Here is a 21699-nt window from a genome sequence, read left to right as displayed (position 1 = left end):
GCCAACCTGTGGAACTCCTCGCCGGAGGGGGTTGTGAAGGGCAGGATTTTAACAGAGTTCAAAAAAGAGCTAGGTAGATTCATGGAGCCCCTGTTTGTCTGGAAATGGGCGACAGGGGAGGGATTGCTTGACGATTCCCTCTGGGACACCTGGCACTGGCCGCTCTGATGTTCTTCCTACGGCCTCCCTCCCGGCCTCTGCTGCAACCAAAGCGGATCAGCAGACACAGGGGCAGACACCCCATAGCTCCCTGAACACTCTCCCGGCCTCCTGCACCTCGCTCCCTTCCTATACAGCCTGGAGAACACAAAATCCAACCCAAGCGTCGCACGGAGCACCGGGACACCGACCATGGGGCAGCGTGGCCCGCTTTATCCCTGCTCCCGATGCTAAGGGCCCCTCGCCCACCCGCACCCAGGTCACTAACTATCAGGCCAATTGCAGGACCAAGTCCCCGGGGGGAGCCAAACGACGGAAGCTGCCCAGTTGAATGAGCCGAGTGCCAGACTAGAGCATGCCGGACTAGAGAGTGCCAGACTACAGAGTGCCGGACGAGAGCGTGCCGGACTAGAGAGTGCCAGACTAGAGAGTGCCGGACTAGCGCATGCCAGACTAGAGAGTGCCAGACTAGAGAGTGCCGGACGAGAGCGTGCCGGACTAGAGAGTGCCAGACTACAGAGTGCCGGACGAGAGCGTGCCGGACTAGAGCGTGCCAGACTACAGAGTGCCAGACTAGAGCGTGCCGGACTAGAGCGTGCCGGACTAGAGCGTGCCGGACGAGAGAGTGCCAGGACTAGAGCGTGCTGGACTACAGAGTGCCGGACTAGAGCGTGCCGGACTAGAGCGTGCCGGACTAGAGCGTGCCAGGACTAGAGCGTGCCGGACTAGAGAGTGCCAGGACTAGAGCGTGCCGGACGAGAGAGTGCCAGGACTAGAGCGTGCTGGACTACAGAGTGCCAGACTACAGAGTTCCGGACGAGAGCGTGCCGGACTAGAGCGTGCCGGACTAGAGAGTGCCAGACTACAGAGTGCCGGACTAGAGCGTGCCAGACTACAGAGTGCCGGACTAGAGCGTGCCGGACGAGAGAGTGCCAGACTAGAGCGTGCCGGACTAGAGAGGTTCCACCTGTACTATGAATAGTATCAGAGGGAAATGGATTTTGGCAAAGCCCCCAAGAGGCGCGGAAAACAGCTGTATCGTGGCAGCCACATAAAAACGGGGAAACCTTCCCGTGGAAAATACAGAATCAATCAAACCACACGGTGGGATGAAAAGCCAAAGGATAACGTGCCCACCAATAACCACGCCTGGCTTACGGCCCTGGAATGTAGCGGGCTAGTGAATTTCCAGCCATTCCACTGCTGTCTGACCCCTGTATAAACTCGCCCGCGACGGCGATCACCAACCGGGGAGGCCACAGAGCTAAACAGCCTGGCTGGGATGTGGAGATGCAGACAAATTAAGGAACACAGAGTCAGGCAGAAGAATCAGCAAGACTTGTGATCGCTGTAAGGCAGTGTTTCTTAAACTGGGTTCGGAGGCACACCAGCATGCCCCGAGGCAGTCAGAGGTGTGCCCCAGAGAACAGCAGAGTTCAAAATGGCGCCCTTAAAGGGGCAGGCGACCTTTTTTTCCCCCCTCAACATTGCGTTCCTCACCCAAAAAAAAAATGTATTGTTTGGCGTTCCTCAGTCTTAAAAAGTTTAAGCAACACTGCTCTAAGAGGTGGAGGTGGCTCGGAAATATAAAATTGTTGCAAAGAGATGCACAAAAATCAGCTCTCAAATAGGTGCCCAGTGTGGTCTTAACGTCTCAGAGGGGTGGTAGCCTGTAACGGGAAAAACTGCAGCAGCGTCGGTTTGGAATAACGTTGACGTTTTTTCTGACATAACACAGTCCGCGTCGACACAGCAAGCCGTTAGTTCAACATCGTGTCGAAATAACGGCAAGCGGGAGGAATTCTTACTCCGCCGCCGGTAACTGTCATCGTACGAGGAGTCAGGGGAGTCGGAGGAAGAGGGCACTTTCTCTCCGACTTCCTGCTGTGTCGACAGCGCCAACAGCCAAAGCAAGCTGTTTTGTCGGCAGCTACGCAATTGACGTCGCTCAAGTGGTGCCGCTTCTTTCGGCTTCAGTTTGCTGTGCCGGCGGGCCCGTAAACAGCAGGAACAGAGGGGGTGGAGAGGGAAAGAGAAGGAAAACAAATAGGAACAAATTCAGTAATTCCTCATTTAACACTACATGCGTTTCTGAAAATGTTCGTGCTAAGCGAAAACGTGCTTTGTGGGGTCAATTTTCCCATTCAAAATAATGGAAAAGATCATAGAATACTAGGCCTGGAAGGGACCTCGAGAGTCATCGAGTCCAGTCCCCTGTCCCCGTGGCAGGACCAAATACTGTCTACACCATCCCTGATAGACATTTATCTAACCTGCTCTTCAATATCTTCACAGATGGAGATTCCACAACCTCCCTGAGCAATTTATTCCAGTGTTTGACTACCCTGGAACTTTTTCCTAATGTCCAACCTCAACCTACACCTCTGATGGGGGTTGCATTTCAGGTGGTGGTGGCAAAGTCAATTTTATTTGGTGCTGGGTCGTCACAGTCAGCATTCGCTATCTAGCAACACAAGCTGCTACGGTTTGTTACAACACAAAGATACACGTGTGAGTGAGCAGAGGAGTGCTGTGACCACGTGTATTCATCCACTCGTGCGTATTACCACTGTTTTCGCCAACTTACAGAGCCGCACAAAGTAGTCCGCCACTTGATGATTTTTGTGTTATTTCGAGGACGGTTGTGTTATTCGAAAAACGTTTCCTAAAAAAAAAATCGTGCTATTGCGGAAACGTGTTAAGCCGGCATGTGTTAAATGAGGAATTACTGTATTTTGACGGAAGCGACGCAATTGACGTTGCTCGAGTGGCGCGGCTTATTTCGGCTTTATCTTTGCTGTGCCGATAGGCCCATAAACTGCAGGAAGAGAGGGGGTGGGACGGGAAAGAGAAGGAAAACAAATACAAAAAAATACCCCCCCCAAATGATACCAGACTTTCCCCCACTGCGTAGATGGAGACAGCCTCAGAGAACACGGAAGACCTCTCCCCTCCCTCCCTCCATCCCCTTCCTTCAAGGCTAGGGACACAGGGAGTTTGAGAAACTAAATTCAAGTTTATTCTTTTCAAGGCAAGAAGTAAAACCAGCGTCCCCCCCCCCACTCCCCTTCCGATGGCCGGCCCTGTGCATCTCAGCCCTACATGTGGCTGCTCCAGCCCCACACATGGGCCCAGCAAAGGGGAAGGCGTTAAAGGTTGGGGGCAGAAGTTGCCCACGGTCCAGGAGAGACGCATTTGCCCGGTTGCCTCTTCCCAGCGATGGCGAGACACCAGCAGCCTTTCAGCGTTCGCAGACAACGTCGCCAGCATCTGCCCGGACACCAACAGTTCTACCCGTCCCGAAGGGTCGGACGCAGCACCTGCCGGCCACCTGGCGTTTCACACCTCTCCCAAACACAGCCCGCGAGCCTGTTCGTCTCCACTACCCTAAAACGTCCCCGCAGAGGAGAGAAAGACTTGGTGAAAAGCCCCACCCGCCGCCAGACCCGAGTGCAAAAACCCGAGGCTGCTCCACCACGGAGCTGGGGATCTTGGGGTTGCAAAACGTCCTTGGAGAATTTAGTCCAGGGGGACAGTCCCGAATCCACAGCCGGGGGGTCCAGGCAGCGACTGGGACTGTGGTGCTGGGGGCTTGGGTCTCCCCGGTGCGAAAGGGCCCTGCACGGACCTAAAACCGGCATCGGTGAAAATGCCCCGGGGGTGTCGGCCACTCTGCAGGGCGCTAGAGGGGGAGGCCCATGGTGAACCGGTTCCTTGCTAAAGCATCAGGCTTACCGGGGCGTTTGCCGGGGGACCGTCAGGCTTACCGGGGCGTTTGCCGGGGGACCGTCAGGCTTACCGGGGCGTTTGCCGGGGGACCGTCAGGCTTACCGGGGTGTTTGCCGGGGGATCGTATTCGGGCACCCACAGCTAGAGAGGGGATGCGTGCGGCTTTGCGGGGCCCTCCGGATCCCAGACCCAAAGTCGATGCCGACTGGAGGATACCCGGATCTCCTGGGCTCTCATTCCTTAGGGCTGGCAGGCGTGCACCCGGACCCGCTGCGGACAGGGGCTGCTCTGGGCGACTGGAAGAGCCCCCGCCTGCTGTGGGCGCCGTGGGGCTGCAGCAGCCCCCGACCCACGTCAGGCAGGGCGCTGCTCCGACCCCCGGTGGATAACCGGAACCAGTAAGCCCTACGCCCGGCGGGTGAGGCTGACCAGCGAACCCGTCGCATCCCTGAGCGCGAGGCACGAAAAAACATCTCCCCCAGCGCTGCTCCAACACGTTTCGAATTCGACTCTCATGCGACCGAGTCGTTCTCCGTCTGCCCAGCCAGGCCTCTCCGGCCATGCGGCTGATATTTCCACCCGCCCCCGTCTCCGGGGCGGAAAACCCCTTTTCCCGTTCCTCCCGTCGAACCCACACCCGGAGAGGACCGTTACCCGCCTCCTTCAGCCTGTGCTCTCGTCAGCCCGGCCCCGTTCTCCGGCCGGGCCCATCCCTACAGGGCCAGCAGCAGCCATGGCACAAAAAAAAGAGGGAACCCCCCCGCCCCCCCCCCACATCAAGCCCCAAACGTCCCATCTCCAGACCGGCTGGAAGAATCCAGCTGCCAGGGAAGGAGGCTGGGGGGGATTTGAGACTCCGCTTGGTGGCTCGTGTCAGTTCCCCCTCCAGGGACGGAGGAGCCGAGCCGGCTTCCCACACCGGTGGGCCGAGGAGGCGGCGGGAAGCGACGCCCGTAAAGGGGGAGGAGAAATGGAGAAACGCTTCGGGCCGTGGGCAGGGGCCGTGCTGTCAGGAGAGGGCCGGGGAAGTTTCGGGGGCAGGAGGGAATCGCCCAGGAATGAAAGAGACAGACGCTCGGGGGGGCTGCTAGGCGACTGCCCCATGGATTCTGGAAGGCACTGATGGGTCTGAGAGCACCAAACACGCTGCCGGCAGAGTCGGGAGCTGGGCGGAGGCCCCAAGGGGGTGTCTAAACGACACCCCTCTGTCAGCAGAGGGATGTCGATTAGGCACATCGAACATGCAAATGTCCCACCCTTCATTTGCATAATGGCGGCTTTTTTCCGAAACAGGGCTTTTTTGAACCCCCCTCCGCCCCAGCAGTTTAGACGGGGATCTGTCGAAAATAAAACCCTTTCTCAAAAGATCTCGTGCTCCTCAAAAAATGAAGTTTACAGGATCTAAACTGCCGGGTTGTTTTTTTTTTTAAAAGCCCCGTTTCGAACAAAAAGCGGCAGCCGCCATTATGCAAATGAAGTGCGGGATATTTGCATGTTCGATCCCGGCTTCCTTTGCACTTTCGACAGGCCTAATCTACATCCCTCTGCCGACAGAGGGGTGTCATTTAGACACACCCTGAGACCCAATGCTAAAGCCACTAGGCAACGCTGCTAAAGCAGAGCAGGGAGGATATCTCAAGGCCCAGGGGGGCTGTGGGAAAGCCGAGGGAGACGGGGCAGAGGTGGGGCACTGAGGGGAGGCAGCCCCCTCTCTACCCCCGTGCTCCGAACATTCGATAGCTCCAGCCCCCAACCCCCACCCTTCCATCTCCAGTATCTGCCGGGGGTTTGCTGAGGTCAGGCAGAGCCAGAGGGTCCCTGCCCGGCTGCTGCTGGAGCCTCACCCCAGCCAGGGGCAGCTGGGAGCCAAATGTCCCTGCTGGACGCGGGGACAAGGGGAGGTCTGTCTACCTGGCCGGCCCTCGTCGGGGCCCCGCGAGAATTTCTCTGCCGTGGGGGGAGTCTCTGATGTCCCACACGGCGTGAGCGCCCCCGGGAGAATTTCCCACGCTGTGAACGGCTGCGTGGTTCCTTCCCCGGGGGGGCTGGCCGGGGCCGGGTGCTCCGGGCGCGGCACCGGGAGCCCCCCCGCGCCCCAGCTCTGCTCAGTGTCCCTCTTCACTGCGTGGACTCGCTCGTGCTGGGTGAGCCAGGAGCTCTTGCGGAAGCTCTTCCCGCAGTCCCGGCACCGGAAGGGGCTCTCCCCGGTGTGCAGCCGCTCGTGGATCGTGAGCTCGGATTTCTGAATGAAGCCCTTCCCGCAGGCCGCGCACCGGTGGGGCCGCTCCCCCGTGTGGGTTTTGCAGTGGACGCGGAAGGTGGACCTGGAGAGGAAGGATTTCCCGCAGGCCGGGCAGGCGTAGGGCTTCTCGCCCGTGTGGGTTTTCTGGTGCGAGTTCAGGGTGGATTTCAGGCGGAAGCTCAGCCCGCAGGCGTGGCACCGATAGGGCCTCTCCCCGGTGTGGATGCGCCCGTGGTTCCGCAGGGAGGAGCTCTCCATGAAACTTTTCCCGCACACCAGGCACGGGTAGGGCCTCTCCCCGGTGTGGATGCGCCGGTGGATGGTGAGCACCGAGTTGGCGAGGAAGCCTTTCCCGCACTCCTGGCACTTGTAGGGCCTCTCCCCGGTGTGGATGCGCCCGTGTTTGATCAGGGAGGTGCTGTCCATGAAGGATTTCCCGCACACCGGGCACGGGTACGGCCTCTCCCCGGTGTGGCTGCGCTGGTGGATGACCAGCGTGGCCGTCTGGCTGAAGCCCTTCCCGCAGGCCAGGCACTTGACCGCCCTGTCGCCGGTGTGGATCTGCCGGTGCATGAGGAGGCTGGAACTGCAGCGGAAGCTTTTCCCGCACTCCCGGCACTTGTAGGGCTTCCCTTCGGTGAGGACTGACGATGGAGCCGCGCCGTTCCCGGCCCCCTTCCCCTCTGCACCGCACAGCGCGGATCCGTCCCGGGTCTGCTGCCCCCCGGCCCCGTGTCGCTCACGTCCCGCTGCCACGCCCGGGGGAAAGCTCCCTCCGGCTCGTCCCGAGAACGGCTCCGGCGGTTCCACGCCCCCAGGGCCTTCCTGCTGCCGATCCTCCTCCTTGTTCTCACCCCCGGCCCCGTCGCCTGCTGGGGGAGACAGAACCCAGGCAGGAGTCACTGAGTGTGCCGGCAGGAGACAAGTCGGAAAGGGGACTAGAAAAAGGGAAAACAAAACCAGGTGACTGTCGGGGACCAGTGTTCCCTCTAAGCTTTTCCATCCATGTGCAGAATAATATTATTTGCACCGAGGCCGTGCGGATGTGCACCACCAATCGAACCACAAAACCTGGTGGTGGGCGCTCTGCTAACCGGCTCGGCGGCCTTTGAATCTCTCCTGAGCAGCCTCCCCAGTGCCCAGCTCCCAAGGAACGCTGGGGAGGGCAAAGGGACTTTGAGCCTGCCCCCACATCCCACCCAGACACGCCCAGGGAAGCCGAATCAGGGAGGAAATCCTCAGCAAAGAACAGGATGGGGGAAGCCGGGGCTGAGACTTGCCGTGAAGCTACGACCCCCACTGACAATGCCCAGGCCTGTGTGAGACACGGCAGAACCAAGGGCACCTTGAGGGGAGTCCCAGCTTTTTCCTTCCCTCGCCAGATGCTTCTGCCTCAGTTTCCCTCATTGCTCACCTGGGCGGGCGCCTCTCGGGCTCTCCCCTCCTGCGTCGGCCTGGAGATCCGGCACCCACGGCTCCTCCCCTCGCTCCAGCCGGGTGATCAGCTCGGGTTTGGGGACGGGGAACCCTGCGCAGGGGGTGAAACCGGGCCAAGTCAGGGCATGGGGAGCACAGGGAAAGGATTTGGCACACGGGACCTGCCCCTCTATGGGATTGGGCTAACTCAGAGTCCTGGGGAGCAACAGACCCCAGGAGCAGGGAGTTTTCCCATTTTCCCCAGGAGATCTCAGGACAGACGGACACCGGGGGACTCGCTGACAGACGCCCAGCTCCGGTGCTAAATGCCTGCCTGTTTCTAGCCGGCCGAGCCCCCCCAAGGACGGAGCGAGGTGGGAGCCAAAACAAAAAAGGAGTCAATAGAACGGTCTTCGGTCAAGATGTGTTTTAGTAGTTAAATTAATTAAATTAAATTAATTAAGTTACTGGGTAGCAGGTTTAAAACTAATAAAAGAAAGTTCTTCTTCAGACAGTGCACAGTCAACCTGTGGAACTCCTTGCCAGAGGAGGCTGTGAAGGGTAGGACTAGAAGAGCATTTAAAAAGAAGCTAGATAATTTCATGGAGGTTAGGTCCATAAAAGGTTATTAGGCAGGGGATAGAAATGGTGTCCTTGGCCTCTGTTTGTCAGAGGCTGGAGAGGGCTGGCAAGAGACAAATCGCTTGATCATTGTCTTTGGTCCACCTCTCTGGGGCACCTGGTGCTGGCCACTGTGGGCAGACAGGATACTGGGCTAGATGGACCTTTGGTCTGACCCAGTCCGGCCGTTCTTATGTTCTTATGTTCTTATGCTCTAAATTCCGGGGCTGCCGTTGCTCGTTCCACGTGGCAATCGGGTCGATATTGCAATTTATTTCTATCCTCAGAACTGACTTACGTGGGGCCTGCGTGTCATGTGGTCCCGCCTTCGTCTTTGTATTCATGCCCGTCAGTGGGAAAGAAGCTATTTGCATATATTTGCATATATATTCGCACGTACAGGCAACCGCACTTCAGTGGCAGCCCTTGGCATGCGCCGTGCGTATCACTGTGGGCCTGGGGGCGTCCGAAGTGGAGTAGCCCTGGACAAGAGCCCCCCCAAGGACGGAGCGAGCCCCAGGAAGGGAGCTGAGGGCGGCTCCGGGGCGATAACACAGGCGGGGCCGGGCCCTGCTCCGAGCTCCGGCAGAGCCGCGGGGACGGGGGCGGCTGAGCGTGGCCGGTGGGTTTCGCTCCCCGGTCCCGTTCGGGGGGGTCGGAGAGGAAAGTGTCTCTCCCTGGAGCTCTGGGCCCCGCCCCCCTCCGCCCCAGGGAGGAACCGAGTCGGACTCCCCCCCCCCTTCCGGCCCCGGATCCCGCGGGGGGGGGGGGGCCGTACCCAGCGAGGTCACCGTCTCGTAGTTCTCCTGCATGACGGCCCGGTAGAGGGCTCTCTGCGCCGGGCCCAGCAGCGCCCCCTGCCCCGGGGTGAAATACACGGCCACCTCCTCGAAGGCCACCGGCCCCTGCAACGGCAACAGCCCCGCTCAGCCCCGCCAAACATGGGGGGGCGGCGGGTGGGAGACGGGGAGTCTGGGCAGTTTCCCAGCCCTGCCTGGGGGAGGTTGCAGGGTTGGAAATGGGGGAACGTTCCTCCCCCCCCCCCCCCCGCCCACGGGCTGTGGGGCTGGGCAGAAAGTCAGCTCCTGCGTGAACGTGTCCCCGAAGGTTTGTCCCCCTCTCGGCCCCCCCTAGTGTGTTTCCTCCCCTCACTTAACTACAGATCCCCCCCCATCCCCTTCCTCAAGCCCCCTACCTGAGCCGGCTCCATCCCAGCCATGGCCTGGCCCTGTCCCAATGGGGCCGGGACCCCTCAGTCTGTCAGGGCGAGAGGGGCGGGGTGGGGGGGCAGGTTACAGAAGAGGCCACTGGAGTCCCTGCCCCCCCCCCGGCTCCCTCCCTGCAGCCAGGCGCTCTGGGGGGAGGTGCAGGGACCCTCCCCCCTTTTCCCCTCCTGGCTCCTGCCCCCTAACCTCGGCCTGGCCCCTTGCTGGGCAGCAGCTCTGAGCCCCCCAGAGACACGGAGCGCCCCCCTTTGCCCCCTGTGCGCCCCCCATGCAGAGCTCCCCTTTCATGCAGCCCTGCCCCCCATAAGTCTCCCCCCATCGTCCCGCCCCCTTCCTGTGCCCCCTGCATCCCCCTCCCCTTTCAGCCCCCCAGATGCACCAGCCTGCCCCCCCCCATGCAGAGGGGTGTCTCTTACCCGCCCCCCAAGCGCTGGGGCCGGGGCCGGCCGGGGGGGGGGCGCTGCGCGGGGAGCGGCTCCCGGGGAGCAGCGGGACCCTGCGGGCGACTCCCCCTCCCGGCGGAGCTGCGGGGAGCCCGGCGCATGCGCAGTGGCCGCGGCCCGGGCCGGGAGCCAGGCTGCGCTCAGGGACAAAGGGAGCCCCGACGGGCCGCGCCGCCCGGGGCCGCTGGGTCCTAGCGCCCGCCGCGTTTGGCTGGTTTGCGCGAGTTTTGCACGTGGAGCTCACTATCGGCGTGAAACCTGCAACCAGCCCCCCCCCCCTTCTCCCGCCCGAGAGAGTCAAATCCCAGCGCACCCCCCTCCTCCGGACAGGCCCACGCCCACCACCTCGCGTGGCCATCGCGGTACCAGAAAAGGACACAAGCTGACCCCGACTGGTCCTGTCCGCCCCGGGGTGAAATACACGGCCACCTCCTCGAAGGCCACCGGCCCCTGCAACGCCAAGAGCCCCGCTCAGCCCTGCGCCCCGGCCCCCTCCCGGACAGCCACGGAGGGGGGGCAGAAACTCTGGGATGTCACCCCCGCCCCCATCTCCCCGCCCAAGCTGCTGAAAGCGAGGGAGGGCATGGAGAGAGAGGGAAGGAAGCGGGGATGGAGCAAGTGGGGGGCAGGACTTCAGGGAAGGGCCCGGACAGGGGCGCAGTCCTGGGAACGTCGGGCCGTGCACTAATGAGGCAGGGGCGTGCGACATGTCCCCTGCACCACAGTCGTGCGGCGGGGGAGGGGGCCCAAAGGGTTCCGAGAGGGGGAGGGGCAGGGGCAGGCTGGCAATCAAAACAGGCCCCGGAAATCGTTGAGAATGGCCCACTTTTTCACATCCAAGAATTGTTTTTTAATTTACTCTAATTTACCATTAGCCACACTCCTGGCCTCCTGTTAACCACGCCCCTGACTCCCATTAGCCACACCCCTTGACTCCCATTAGCCACACCCCTTGACTCCCATTAGCCACGCCCCTTGACTCCCATTAGCCACGCCCCTGACTCCCATTAGCCACGCCCCTTGACTCCCATTAGCCACGCCTCTGACTCCCATTAGCCACACCCCTTGACTCCCATTAGCCACACCCCTTGACTCCCATTAGCCACACCCCTGACTCCCATTAGCCAGGCCTCTGGAGGTAACACTGTTGGGGCAAGATGGACACATGTGACCCCTCTCTAAGGACTTTTCCCACCATCCTCCTACCAACAGGGATTAGTTTGGCCCCCACCAAACCCCCCTCATGCAACTGTCCTGCAATTGCATAACCCCAATGTGTGTGACATTAACTCGGGGGGGGGGCGGAGAGGCTGAGGGAAGTGTCCCTCTAAGAGTTTCCTCCCATGAGCAGAATGAATTTTGTGTTGTGCACCAGCACTGAGTTCATGTGGCTTGTTTGGATGTGCCACCCAAGTTATTAATAAATATCGTATAAACCTCGACCCTTTCCCTCTGCTGCCATGTCTCCTCCCCTTGCTCCATCAGCTCCCCTGGTGCCTGCTGCCCCATAACCCCTCACCCTCCTCTGCTGTCCTGACTCCTGCCCTTCTCACTGCCCTCAGCCCTCCTGCGACCTGCCCCCCTCCCCCAGCCCTTCTCTCCTCCCTGTGCCCACTCCTCCAGTAGCCCCACTCTGATCATGTGAGCTACCCCTCCTCATCCCCTTTTCTAACACCTCCCTTTACACACCCGCCCTGCCTCTCTCCTCTGGTGCTGGTCCCTCCCCTGCAGGTGTCTGCCCTTCTGCTTCACCCCAGAATCCCCTGGCACCTGCACCTTCCCTTAGCCCTGCACCCTCCTGGTGCCTCCCCCTTCCCTCACTGCCCCTGCCTCCTTTACCCTCTTTTTCCCTGATGCCCACCCCCTCACCACCCTCTGCCCCAGTTCCCCTCCTGCCCCTCTGTGCCCTCACACGTGACTGGCTCCATTCCCACCTTCCTCATGCCCACCCCTTCTTTCAAACCTTCACCCAGCACCTCCCCCTCTAGCCCCCAATGCCCTTCCCCTCTCCTCTCCCAGCATCACCTTGTCCCCCTCCCACTGACACCTCCCCTCCCCCCCTTTTCCTCTTTGTCTGCACTTGGCCCCCTGGGATTTGTGTCTCCCCCACCCCATCCCTTGGTGCCTTTCCCCTTTCTTCTCCTGCTCTGCCCCTCCCCTCAGGACAAAGCCCCTTCCCCTTATTTTCCCCCTTCCCCTCCCCCATCTTCTGCCTTCCAGTTTGCAGGGCTGGAGTCTGTGGTCGGGCTCCAGCAGTCCCCACAGCCCTGGCCTCAGCTCCTTCCGGGGCTCCGGACCACGTGCCGAGCCTGGAGCTGGGCCGCGTGGTGCAACTTCGTGCCGGGCGGTTTTAAAGTCCCGGGCCGTGATGTCACGCCACCCCCGGGTGTCTCCCCTCTCAGCTGTTGCGCGGCGTTTGAGCGCCCCGCGCAGGCGCTCCCTTGGCCCCACCGTGCCCCGAGGGAGGGACAGTGCGCGGCGCCGGGGAATTTAAAGTGTGGGGCTGCTGCGCCCTGTCACAATCCCCCTCCTCCTCCGGCAGCCGGCAATTCCCAGTATCCTGCCGGGCCAGTCCGCCCTGGTCCAGGGGTCCCCGAATTGGGGGCGCATGCCCTGGGGCAAAGCAGGGAGGCAAATCTGGGAGTGAGGCATGATGGGACCTGGGCCAGCCTGGGGGAAGGGGGAAACCATCCAGCCATGCTCTGCTCCCACCTCTGCTTGGGTTCTGCCATCAGCTGGGCTCCCAGCTCCGTGGTGGATAAATCCCTGTAATATGATATTTTGTGTGAAGATCTTGTCCTTTTAGATCTATCTCTGTTAAGTGTTCTTAGAGAATCTCTGGAACATTTCTCCTAGAACTTTGTATTAAGGTACATAGATCTGGTAAGAAAAAATGTCTTTTGAGCTCTCCCCTTTCCTCGATTGCCCTGTTGAAATGAATGAGGTGTGAGGGGAGACTGAAAGGGGAGCCCCTCCAGCAGCAGTCGCCAGGGTGGAGAAGGTCTGGGAGCCAGACCCAAGACAATACCTGCAAAGTGAGCTCGTTAAGGAGACTGGACAGACAGACGCCTTGGGAGTCAGGTAGCAAGTGCCTGCCCTTGGAAGAACTCTCTTTGAAGCAGCATTAGGAAAGGCAAGGTGATGACTAATTGGCTGCATGAGAGGGATAAATAGGAGGCATCTTGCAGAGGGACCCTGGGTTTTCATCTTGTCAACATGGGAGCATCGATCTGGATCAGCAGAAGCCCGGCTCCACCCCTCCCCCATCTAACTCACCTGGCCAGTGCAGTGAGGAGGAGCAACTTTTGGTAACAACAAGACGGAGTGTGTTTGTGTGAGAGAGTGCATGAGTGTGAGGTGTCATATGCATTTGATAAGTATTGATTGATCTATGGATGGTCAATACATGTGGCGTGTTGCCATATCCCCCTGAAAAAGATCCCGAGTGCTTCTTTTACGTACAACAACTAGTCCCCACGGCCGGTGGCGAGAGCCGGGATCGTTCGGCCCCGCCCAAGCAGGGCCCGGGAATTCCCCGGCAGCTGGAGTTCCAAGTGCCAACAAGTTCGAAAACCCAGCCAAGCCCCCGTCCTGCTTCCCTGTTACCTCCGGGGTGGAGGGGGAAGTTCCCTTTTGTACTTTTTTCAATTAGAAGAGTGGTCCCAAACTTTTCGGCATCAGCCCCCCCCTTTTTGATTTTTGAAAAACCCTCACGCCCCCTCTTCCCCTCCAAAATAGCAGCAAAACTTGTTGAGCCAAAAAAAAAAAAAAAGAAAACAATGGGACCGGGATGCCTCGTGCCCCCCCCCCGGAATTTCTTCACCCTCCCCCAGTTTGGGAACCCATGAATTAGAAAATAAAAACCAGCAGCCCAACTGCAATTAAAGAGAAGGTTTGTTTACGATTCTTGCGGCAGAATCACACACACACTGACCAGAGATTTTGCTGCCCTTTACAAAAGGTTGGTACGACTAACCTGACGCTGACGCAACAGCCCTGCTGTTAAAGCAGCGCGGCACCGTCTCTGCGTTTCAACGGGGCCACGCTGACTTTTGCCGTGGCACAGTTACAAGGACACGCCGGCCACCGCGGGCAACTACAGAACAGATCTCTCCGAAAACGGAACGGCGGCTGCGGTTTATCGGGACACGCGCTGCGGTGTTAGAGCTTCCGTATCGCCACAGGCATATTGACATTGTTCATATGCACGTTATGGGAAACAAAAAAAAAAAAAAAACCAACTGTTGTTGGCAACCCAGCACCACAAAACACGGTTTGGTCACGTGACACAACACACAGCCCAGTCAAAACACAGACGAGTAATTGTAACAAATCGTACAGGGTGCTGGAAGCAGATCCAGGAAGCCGAAGAGTCAAAACCTCTCACGGTTCTGGGTTTACACGGGGATTGGCCTGTAAAAGAGGCTTCGTGGATGTATCCAGAGCCGGACGCGTTGCCTCGCCTCTTTAATCCCTGGATTTATTGCCACAAGCGAGTTGGTCACACACCTGAGTCTCTTTCGGATTCAAATTAAAACCAAGCCGCTGAGAAGGGCAGCATCAGGCGTTCAGTGCAGGACTGGGAACTCCTCAGTCCCCACGCTGGCGTGGAGGAATAAACACAAAAGCTATTTGGAGTCGCAACGACGGCGCCTCCTCAGAGTTCTCCGGGCCCCACGACCTGCCAGAGGACATGTCCACAAATTGACTGGGAAGCTGGTCGCCTGTTTTCCCGGCACGCACCAGCCTATCCACTCTGCTTTGTATTTTCCTTCCGTTCTTTTCCTTTTCAGGACAGCTCGTCACAGGATGAACTATTTACAATGGCCACTTTGTTTGTTTAGGCGCCAAAACGGTGAGAAAGACGTCGAATTTTTAGATTGTAACTATTTAAAAGGTTTCGCTTTAAACTTTACTATTGTTTGAATAACGCTTTGCCCACTGCGTCTTTTCTCCCAAACACTCCACTGCATTTCCCTGAGGGGGTGTAATTTATTTCTCCAGTTAGCTTACCACAATGCATTAGCTGCTAGTCAGAAACTCCATGCCTATAAATTCACATAGGCTTATAAATTAAAAGCGCAGCATCCGCCAGCCTGATGGCCATGGAATTCGGATTAGAGTCTTTACTGCGAAGGGGCTAAGTCTTTGGTATCTGCAGGGAAGTCGAGTGTCTTCTGTTGGGCCGTGTGTTTAACCATTTTGAGGCAGTTTCATTTCCTGGATTGTTAAGACCCGGCTTTCAGTGGGCGAGCGGCACTTAGGTAGATCTGATTTCTTCTTTTACCCCCAAAAGCCTCTGCTGTTTGTGGGACTTGCATGTACAGACAGCTGTATTTGGCACAGTTCTCTCTACTGCCCCGACTGCATCATTAAGCATCTTGCACATCACAGCAGACAGAAGTCCCTACGATCACCGCCTTCCCCAGGCTGCTCCTAGGGTCTCGCCCGCTTGTGGATTCTCTCAGGTTTGGTGCGTGCCGAGCTCTCCCTGAAGCGTTTCCCGCCATCCTGTGCGTGGATTCTTCCATGTTTAGTAAGGTCTGAGCGATAAATGAAAGATTTCCCGCACTCCAGGCATTTATGCGCTTTCTCTCCTGTGTGGCTCTTCAGATGTCTAATAAAGGACGATTTAGAAGCGTAGATTTTCCCACATTCCGGGCATCCATGCGGACTTTCCCCTGTGTGGATTTCCCCGTGTCTAATAAGGGACGACTTTCTTATAAAACTTTTCCCACACTCGAGGCACCTAAAGGGCGTCTCTCCTGTGTGCACTGTCTGGTGTGTACTAAGTTGTGAATTCCAGCGGAAGCACTTCCCACAGGTCAAGCATTTCTCAGGTTTTTCTCCGGTGTGGGTTTTCTGGTGTGCACTGAGGATGCATTTCACACGGAAGCTTTTCCCACACTCCAGGCATGTATACGGTCTTTTTCCGGTGTGAATACTTCTGTGCCTCGTAAGGGATGAGCTTGCAGTAAAACCTTTCCCACATGTTTGGCATGTATAGGGTCTCTCTCCTGTGTGGATTCGCCCATGTTTAATAAGGGATGAATGGTCTATAAAACCTTTCCCGCACTCGTGGCATGTATAGGGTCTTTCACCAGTGTGGATTCTCCTGTGCTGAGCGAGGGACGCTTTGTACAAAAATTGTTTCCCGCACTCCAGGCACGTATACAGTCTCTCTCCTGTGTGGATTCGCCCATGTATAATAAGGGATGAATGGTTTATAAAACCTTTCCCGCACTCGTGGCATGTATAGGGTCTTTCGCCAGTGTGAATTCTCCTGTGCTGAGTGAGGGACGCGTTGTACAAAAACTGTTTCCCGCACTCCAGGCATTTATACGGTCTCTCTCCTGCGTGGATCTGTTGATGTCTAATAAGATGCGGGTTTCGGACAAAGCTTTTCCCACATTCAAGGCACTGAAAGGGTCTTTCTCCCGTGTGCACTCGCTGGTGGATAAGAAGTTGCGACTTCCGCAAGAAGCCCTTCCCGCACTCCAGGCATTTCTGGGGTTTCTCCCCGGTGTGGGTTTTCTGATGGGCATGAAGGAGCGATTTCACGTGGAAACTCTTCCCGCACTCCAGGCATTGATAAGGCCTTGTTCTGGCGTGAGTCTTTTCGTGGTTAGTAAGGTAGGAACTGGCAGTAAAGCCTTTCCCACACTTACAGCATGTGTAGGGTTTCTCTCCTGTGTGCAGTCTCTGGTGCACAACACGCGCTCGCTTACAACGGAAGCTTTTCCCGCAGGCTGCGCACTGGTAGGGTTTCTCGCCCGTGTGGGTCCTCCGGTGCGTAAGCAACTTGGAAGGGAAACGGAAGCTTTTCCCGCACTCAAGGCACCTGTAGGGTTTAATTTCTTTCGGCTGCGCTGCGCTTTCCTCGGCATCCTTCAGCCCTCTGCCGCGTGGAACGGATCCTGCCGGTCTCTTCCTGGGACAGTTTTCCGGCTGCCTCTCTGCCCCGTGCGGCTCTCCCCAGGCCTTTCCTTCTTCCAAGCCCAGGGAAAAACTCCCTTCAGCTCTGTTTGGGCACGTCTCCGGCGGTTCCGCGCCCCCAGGGCTTTCCTGCTGCTGAGTCTCCTCCTTGAGCGTATCCCCAGCCCCGCCGCCTGCCGGGAGAGACAGAAAAAGCCAGGAGTCACGGAGCGTGCCGGGGGGGAGGAAGGGTCGGGAAGGGGAAGAGCAAGGAGGGGGAACAAAACAGTAACTGGGGGGGAGGCGGCAACACTGGATCCTGCCTGCACATCCCACCCAAACACTCGCAGGGACGTGAAGTCAGGGAGGAAATTTGTGGCAGTGAGCAGGAACGGGGGAATCCGAGAACACTAGGACCGGAAGGGACCTCGAGAGGGCATCGAGTCCAGTCCCCTGCCCTCATGGCAGGACTGTGGCTGATATGTGCCTTGATGCTACGACACTGGCTGACCTGGGCAAGGCGGGGGCAGAACCGAGGGCTCTTGCTCGCAGCACCTTTCGGGAGCCCATGTTTTTTTCCTTCACTTTCCTGATGGTTCTGAACTTGGTTGTTTCCTGATGGTTCTGCCTCAGTTTCCCTCGTTCCTCACCTGGGCTGGCGCCTCTTGGGCTGTCTCCTCCCGCGTTGGCCTGGAGATCCGGCACCCACGGCTCCTCCCCTCGCTCCAGCCGGGCGATCAGCTCGGGTTTGGGACCGGGGAGCCCTGCGCAGGGGGGGAAATCGGGCAAAGTCAGGGCGCGGGGGAGAGTGTCCGTCATGAAGAGCGTTCCCTGCCTTTAACCTGCTCCCACAGGGGTCGGGGCCAACTCAAACCGCTTGGGAGACGCAGAAAACACGAGGACGCAGGCGAGTCTCTCTCCGTCCGCGCCCGCAGAAGCTAGAGCCCTCCCCGACAAGAGAGCAAGGCCACAACTCAGCTGTTCCCCTCATCGATCACGAGGTTACCTCCCCCGTCCCATAAGGGTCCCCCACGCTCCCTGACCAGCCTTGCAGCAAGCTGAGGGCTGCAACATAATGGTCAGACCAAAGGTCTGTCCAGCCCAGTGTCCTGTCTAGCACCAGGTGCCCCGGAGGGAGTGAACCGAACAGGAAACAACCAAGCGATCTCTCTCCTGCCGTCCATCAGACACACAGAGGCTGGGGACACCACTCCTTACCCAGCCTGGCTAATAGTCATTGATGGACTTAACCTACATACATTTATCTAGTTCTCTTTTAAACCCTGTTACAGTCCTAGCCTTCTCAGCCTCCTCCGGCGAGGAGTTCCACAGGTTGACTACACGCTGTGTGAAGAAGAACGTCCTTGTATTTGTTTTAAACCTGCTGCCCATTAGTTTCATTCGGTGGCCCCTAGTTCTTCTATTACGGGAACAAGTCAATCACTTTTCCTTAGTCACTTTCTCCACACCACTCATGATTTCTTTGCCTCTGTCTTCACAGAGGCGCTTAGCTCCCAGAGAAATGCACTAGGCAGCGCAGCATGGGGAGGAGGTGACCAGCCCTCGGTGGGGAAAGAACAGGTTCAGAACTATTTAGAAAAGCTAAACGTACACAAATCGATAGGCCCGGATTTAATGCATCTGAGGGGGCGGAGGGAGCTGGCAAATGTCATTGAGGAGCCTTTGGCCCTGAGCTTTGAAAAGTCGTGGAGATCGGGAGAAATCCCGGATGACTGAAAAAGGCAAATGTAGTGTCCATCTTCAAAAAAGGGAAGAAGGACGATCCAGGGAACTATAGGCCGGTCAGTCTGACCTCGGTTCCTGGAAGGGATCCTTAAGGAATCCATTTTGAGGCACTTGGAAGAGGGGAAAGTGATCAGGAATAGTCAGCATGGATTCGCAAAGGGCAAGTCGTGCCTGACCAATCTGATTAGCTTCTCTGACGAGGTAACTGGCTCGGTGGACGTGGGAAAGTTGGTGGATGTGATAGACCTTGACTTTGGCAAGGCTTTTGATACGGTCTCCCACAATATTCTTGCCAGCGAGCGAAGGGAGTCTGGGTGGGATACACGGATCATGAGGTGGATAGAAAGCTGGCTAGACTGTCAGGCCCCATAAGGAGCAATCAAGGGGTCTCTGACCCCCCCCCCCCGGTCCCGTTCGCGGGGGTCGGAGAGGAAAGTGTCTCTCCCTGGAGCTCTGGGCCCCGCCCCCCTCTGCCCCAGGGAGGAACCGAGTCGGACTCCCCCCCTTCCGGCCCCGGATCCCGCGGAGAGGGGGGGTCGTACCCAGCGAGGTCACCGTCTCGTAGTTCTCCTGCATGACGGCCCGGTAGAGGGCTCTCTGCGCCGGGCCCAGCAGCGCCCCCTGCCCCGGGGTGAAATACACGGCCACCTCCTCGAAGGCCACCGGCCCCTGCAACGGCAATAGCCCCGCTCAGCCCCCACCCGGCCGGACACGGGGGGAGCAGCCCCCCCCAGCTCAGAGCAGCCAGGAGGATGTGGGGGGGAGGGAGCAGCTCCTTGTGCCCCCCCCCCCCCGCCCCAGGCTGCCCCGGGAAGCGGAGCTCTGAGCCAGGGGGCAGGGACCCCGACAGCGTCCCTGGGCCGTTCCCAGCAGCCTCTGCCCCACCCGGGGGGGCCGACTCCGGCCCGGGGAGTCTGGGCAGCTTCCCAGCCCTGCCCGGGGGGAGTTTGCAGGGTCAGAAATGGGGGAACGTCCCCTCCCCTACCCCTGGCCCATGGGGCTGGGCAGAAAGTCAGCCCCTGTGTCAATGTGTCCCCGCAGGTTTGTACCCCCTGCCCCCCACTGAACTACAGACCCCCCAGCCCCCTCCCCGGTCACCCCCTTACCTGAGCCGGCTCCATCCCAGCCATGGCCTGGCCCCACGGGGAGCCACTCGGGGCCGGGACCCCTCAGCCTGTCGGGGCGAGAGGGGGCCGGTCACAGAAGGGGCCACTGGGGTCCCTGCCCCCCAGCTCGCTCCCTGCAGCCAGACGCCCCGACACCCCCACAGCCCCTCCCCCCCAGGGGCACGCGGAAAGGCTGGGAAGGGGCGGGGGGCGGGGGCAGGGGCTGGACCCAGCAGCTGGGGGGCGGTGAGATCTGGGCGGGGGGGCGGGTATTGGCCTTGTCACTGCAAAGCCCAGGGCCCCCCCGCGCCTCTGCCCGGCCGGTCCGACCAGTTTCCAGGGCGGGGGGGGGGGGGGGAGAAAATTCCCGGCTGGCTGCGGGGTGGGGCAGCCCCTCCCCCTCTCTATGGGGCGGGGGGGCTGCCTTGTGTCTGCCCCCAGCCAGGCTGCTCTGGCGCCCCCCCCGCTCATCTCCCCTCCCTCCAGCCCCATAACCCTCCCCCTGCGCCCTGGGGGTGTCTCTTACCCGCCCCCCAAGCGCTGGGGCCGGGGCCGGCCGGGGGGGGGGCGCTGCGCGGGGAGCGGCTCCCGGGGAGCAGCGGGACCCTGCGGGCGACTCCCCCTCCCGACGGCAGCCCCGGCTCCCGGCCCGCCCCGCCCGCGGCCGCCGCTGGGTCCTAGCGCCGCCCCGCTCGGCCTGTTCCCAGCCGAGAGCCCGTCCCCCTCCCCCCCGCACACAGCCCCGCGGCCGGGCCCCCCACGCTGGACAGCTCCGGGGGCCACGGCCCTGTCCGGGACTCCACAAAACCCGACCCACCCCAGGGCCGGTCGGCGGACCCTTCCCTGGCTTGCGGGAATCCCCTCCCCCCCATGGGGGTGTACACCCCCTGATTTTCCCCAACCCCCCCCCAGAATTTCCCCCAAACTGCCCCTGAATTTCCCTACCCCCCGAATTTCCCCAACACCCCCCCGAATTTCCCCTCAACCCGCCCCCTGAATTTCCCCAACACCCCCCCGAATTTCCCCAAAACCCTCCCTGAATTTCCCCTAACCCCGCCCTGATTTTCCCCAACCCCCCCCCCCGAATTTTCCCCAAACTGCTCCTGAATTTCCCTACCCCCCGAATTTCCCCAACACCCCCCCCACCGAATTTCCCCCCCCTGAATTTCCCTAACACCCCCCCAGCTTTGTGAACCATGGTGCCATACAGGCCACCTTCACCCTCGGGTCTCCCCCCTCATCGGCCCTGACACCCCCCCTGTAAATTCGAACCCCCCCATTTCAATTCCTGGGGAGGCTGCTGCCGGGGGGGGGGGCCCAGCCCCCTGTCACCCCCCCGTCAGGCCTAGGGCTGGAGGCGGAGCGGGGGTCTCTCTCTGGCCGGGCCACCCTGCCTCCAAGGGGTAGGGGCAATTCCCGGGGCGTTCGGACGGAGGGGGGGTGGGAAGAGAGGTGCCTCCCTTTTCTCTCACTTCCAGGGGCCCGTTGGGGTCCGGCCGGCGGAGGGAGCTGTCGGGGCCAGAGCTGCGCCCACAGACGTCTGGGGGGGGGGGAGGCCGTAGCTGGGATCACGCGCCTCCGGGGACCCCACCCCACTTCTGCAGATGAGGGGGGCTAACGGCTCCAGGTTCCTATTAAACAGCAGAGAGGGGACTTGGGGAGGGAGCGAGAGGGGGGGAAAGGAGGGGAGGGGGAAGGGCAGCCCAGGAGCATGGGGAGCCCAGAGGGATGAACCCCAAAGGGCAGCGCAGGCAGGAAACTGAGGCAGGCTGGAAGCAAACCTCCTCCCCCCGGTGTGTACCACCCCGGCGCAGGATGGGTCTGGGTGCGGCTGGGAAGGAGCAGGGTGGGTCGGGAAGGCAGGTGGGGGGGGCAGCCTGGTTCTGATGGGGGGGGCAGGTATCCTGTAAAACCTGCCTTTCCGCCCCCAGGGCCTGTGGGACGTGGGGCAGGAGCCAGCGAGGTGGGAACTAGGGGGGATGTCAGGAGGAGGCTGCGCTGAGGGATGTGGGGCAGGAGCCATAGGCGCAGGCACTGGGGGGGGGGTCGGGACACTGTGCTGACGGATGCGAGGCAGAAGAGTCTGGAGCCAGAGT

The 21699-nt window shown here is 59.8% G+C and overlaps 2 protein-coding genes across 2 annotated transcripts in view; one reads left to right on the top strand and one right to left on the bottom strand.

Moving 5' to 3' along the window:
• The window catches only part of LOC142823165 (uncharacterized), a 108553-nt gene that overhangs the window by 52040 nt on the left and 34814 nt on the right, over positions 1 to 21699 (top strand). The window lies entirely within an intron of this gene.
• Positions 3144 to 19896, bottom strand: LOC112544050 (uncharacterized). Its single transcript, XM_075913337.1, has 8 exons — positions 19604 to 19896; positions 19040 to 19166; positions 17402 to 17515; positions 15274 to 16945; positions 9810 to 10047; positions 8946 to 9072; positions 7545 to 7658; positions 3144 to 7068 (listed from the first exon to the last, which is right to left on the bottom strand). Exons 1-8 carry the CDS (start codon positions 19625 to 19627, stop codon positions 5729 to 5731), a joined length of 3756 nt encoding a protein of 1251 aa, XP_075769452.1. The 5' UTR covers positions 19628 to 19896; the 3' UTR covers positions 3144 to 5728.

This window comes from Pelodiscus sinensis, chromosome 32 (assembly GCF_049634645.1).
Source record: "Pelodiscus sinensis isolate JC-2024 chromosome 32, ASM4963464v1, whole genome shotgun sequence".
In the NCBI taxonomy this organism is placed as follows: Eukaryota; Metazoa; Chordata; order Testudines; family Trionychidae; genus Pelodiscus; species Pelodiscus sinensis.
The sequence above is the reverse complement of the archived record's forward strand: the minus strand, read 5'-3'. Positions and strand labels throughout refer to the sequence as shown.

Excerpts from the sequence above, each read along its gene's own strand:
- LOC112544050 (XM_075913337.1), bottom strand. The coding sequence starts at position 19,627 with ATGGCTGGGATGGAGCCGGCTCAG. Across the intron at positions 17,516-19,039 it reads CGAGACGGTGACCTCGCTGG|GGCTCCCCGGTCCCAAACCC; the intron begins GTACGACCCCCC and ends CCCCCTGCGCAG. Across the intron at positions 7,069-7,544 it reads CCCGAGAGGCGCCCGCCCAG|TCCCCTTTCCGACTTGTCTC; the intron begins GTGAGCAATGAG and ends CCCTTTTTCTAG.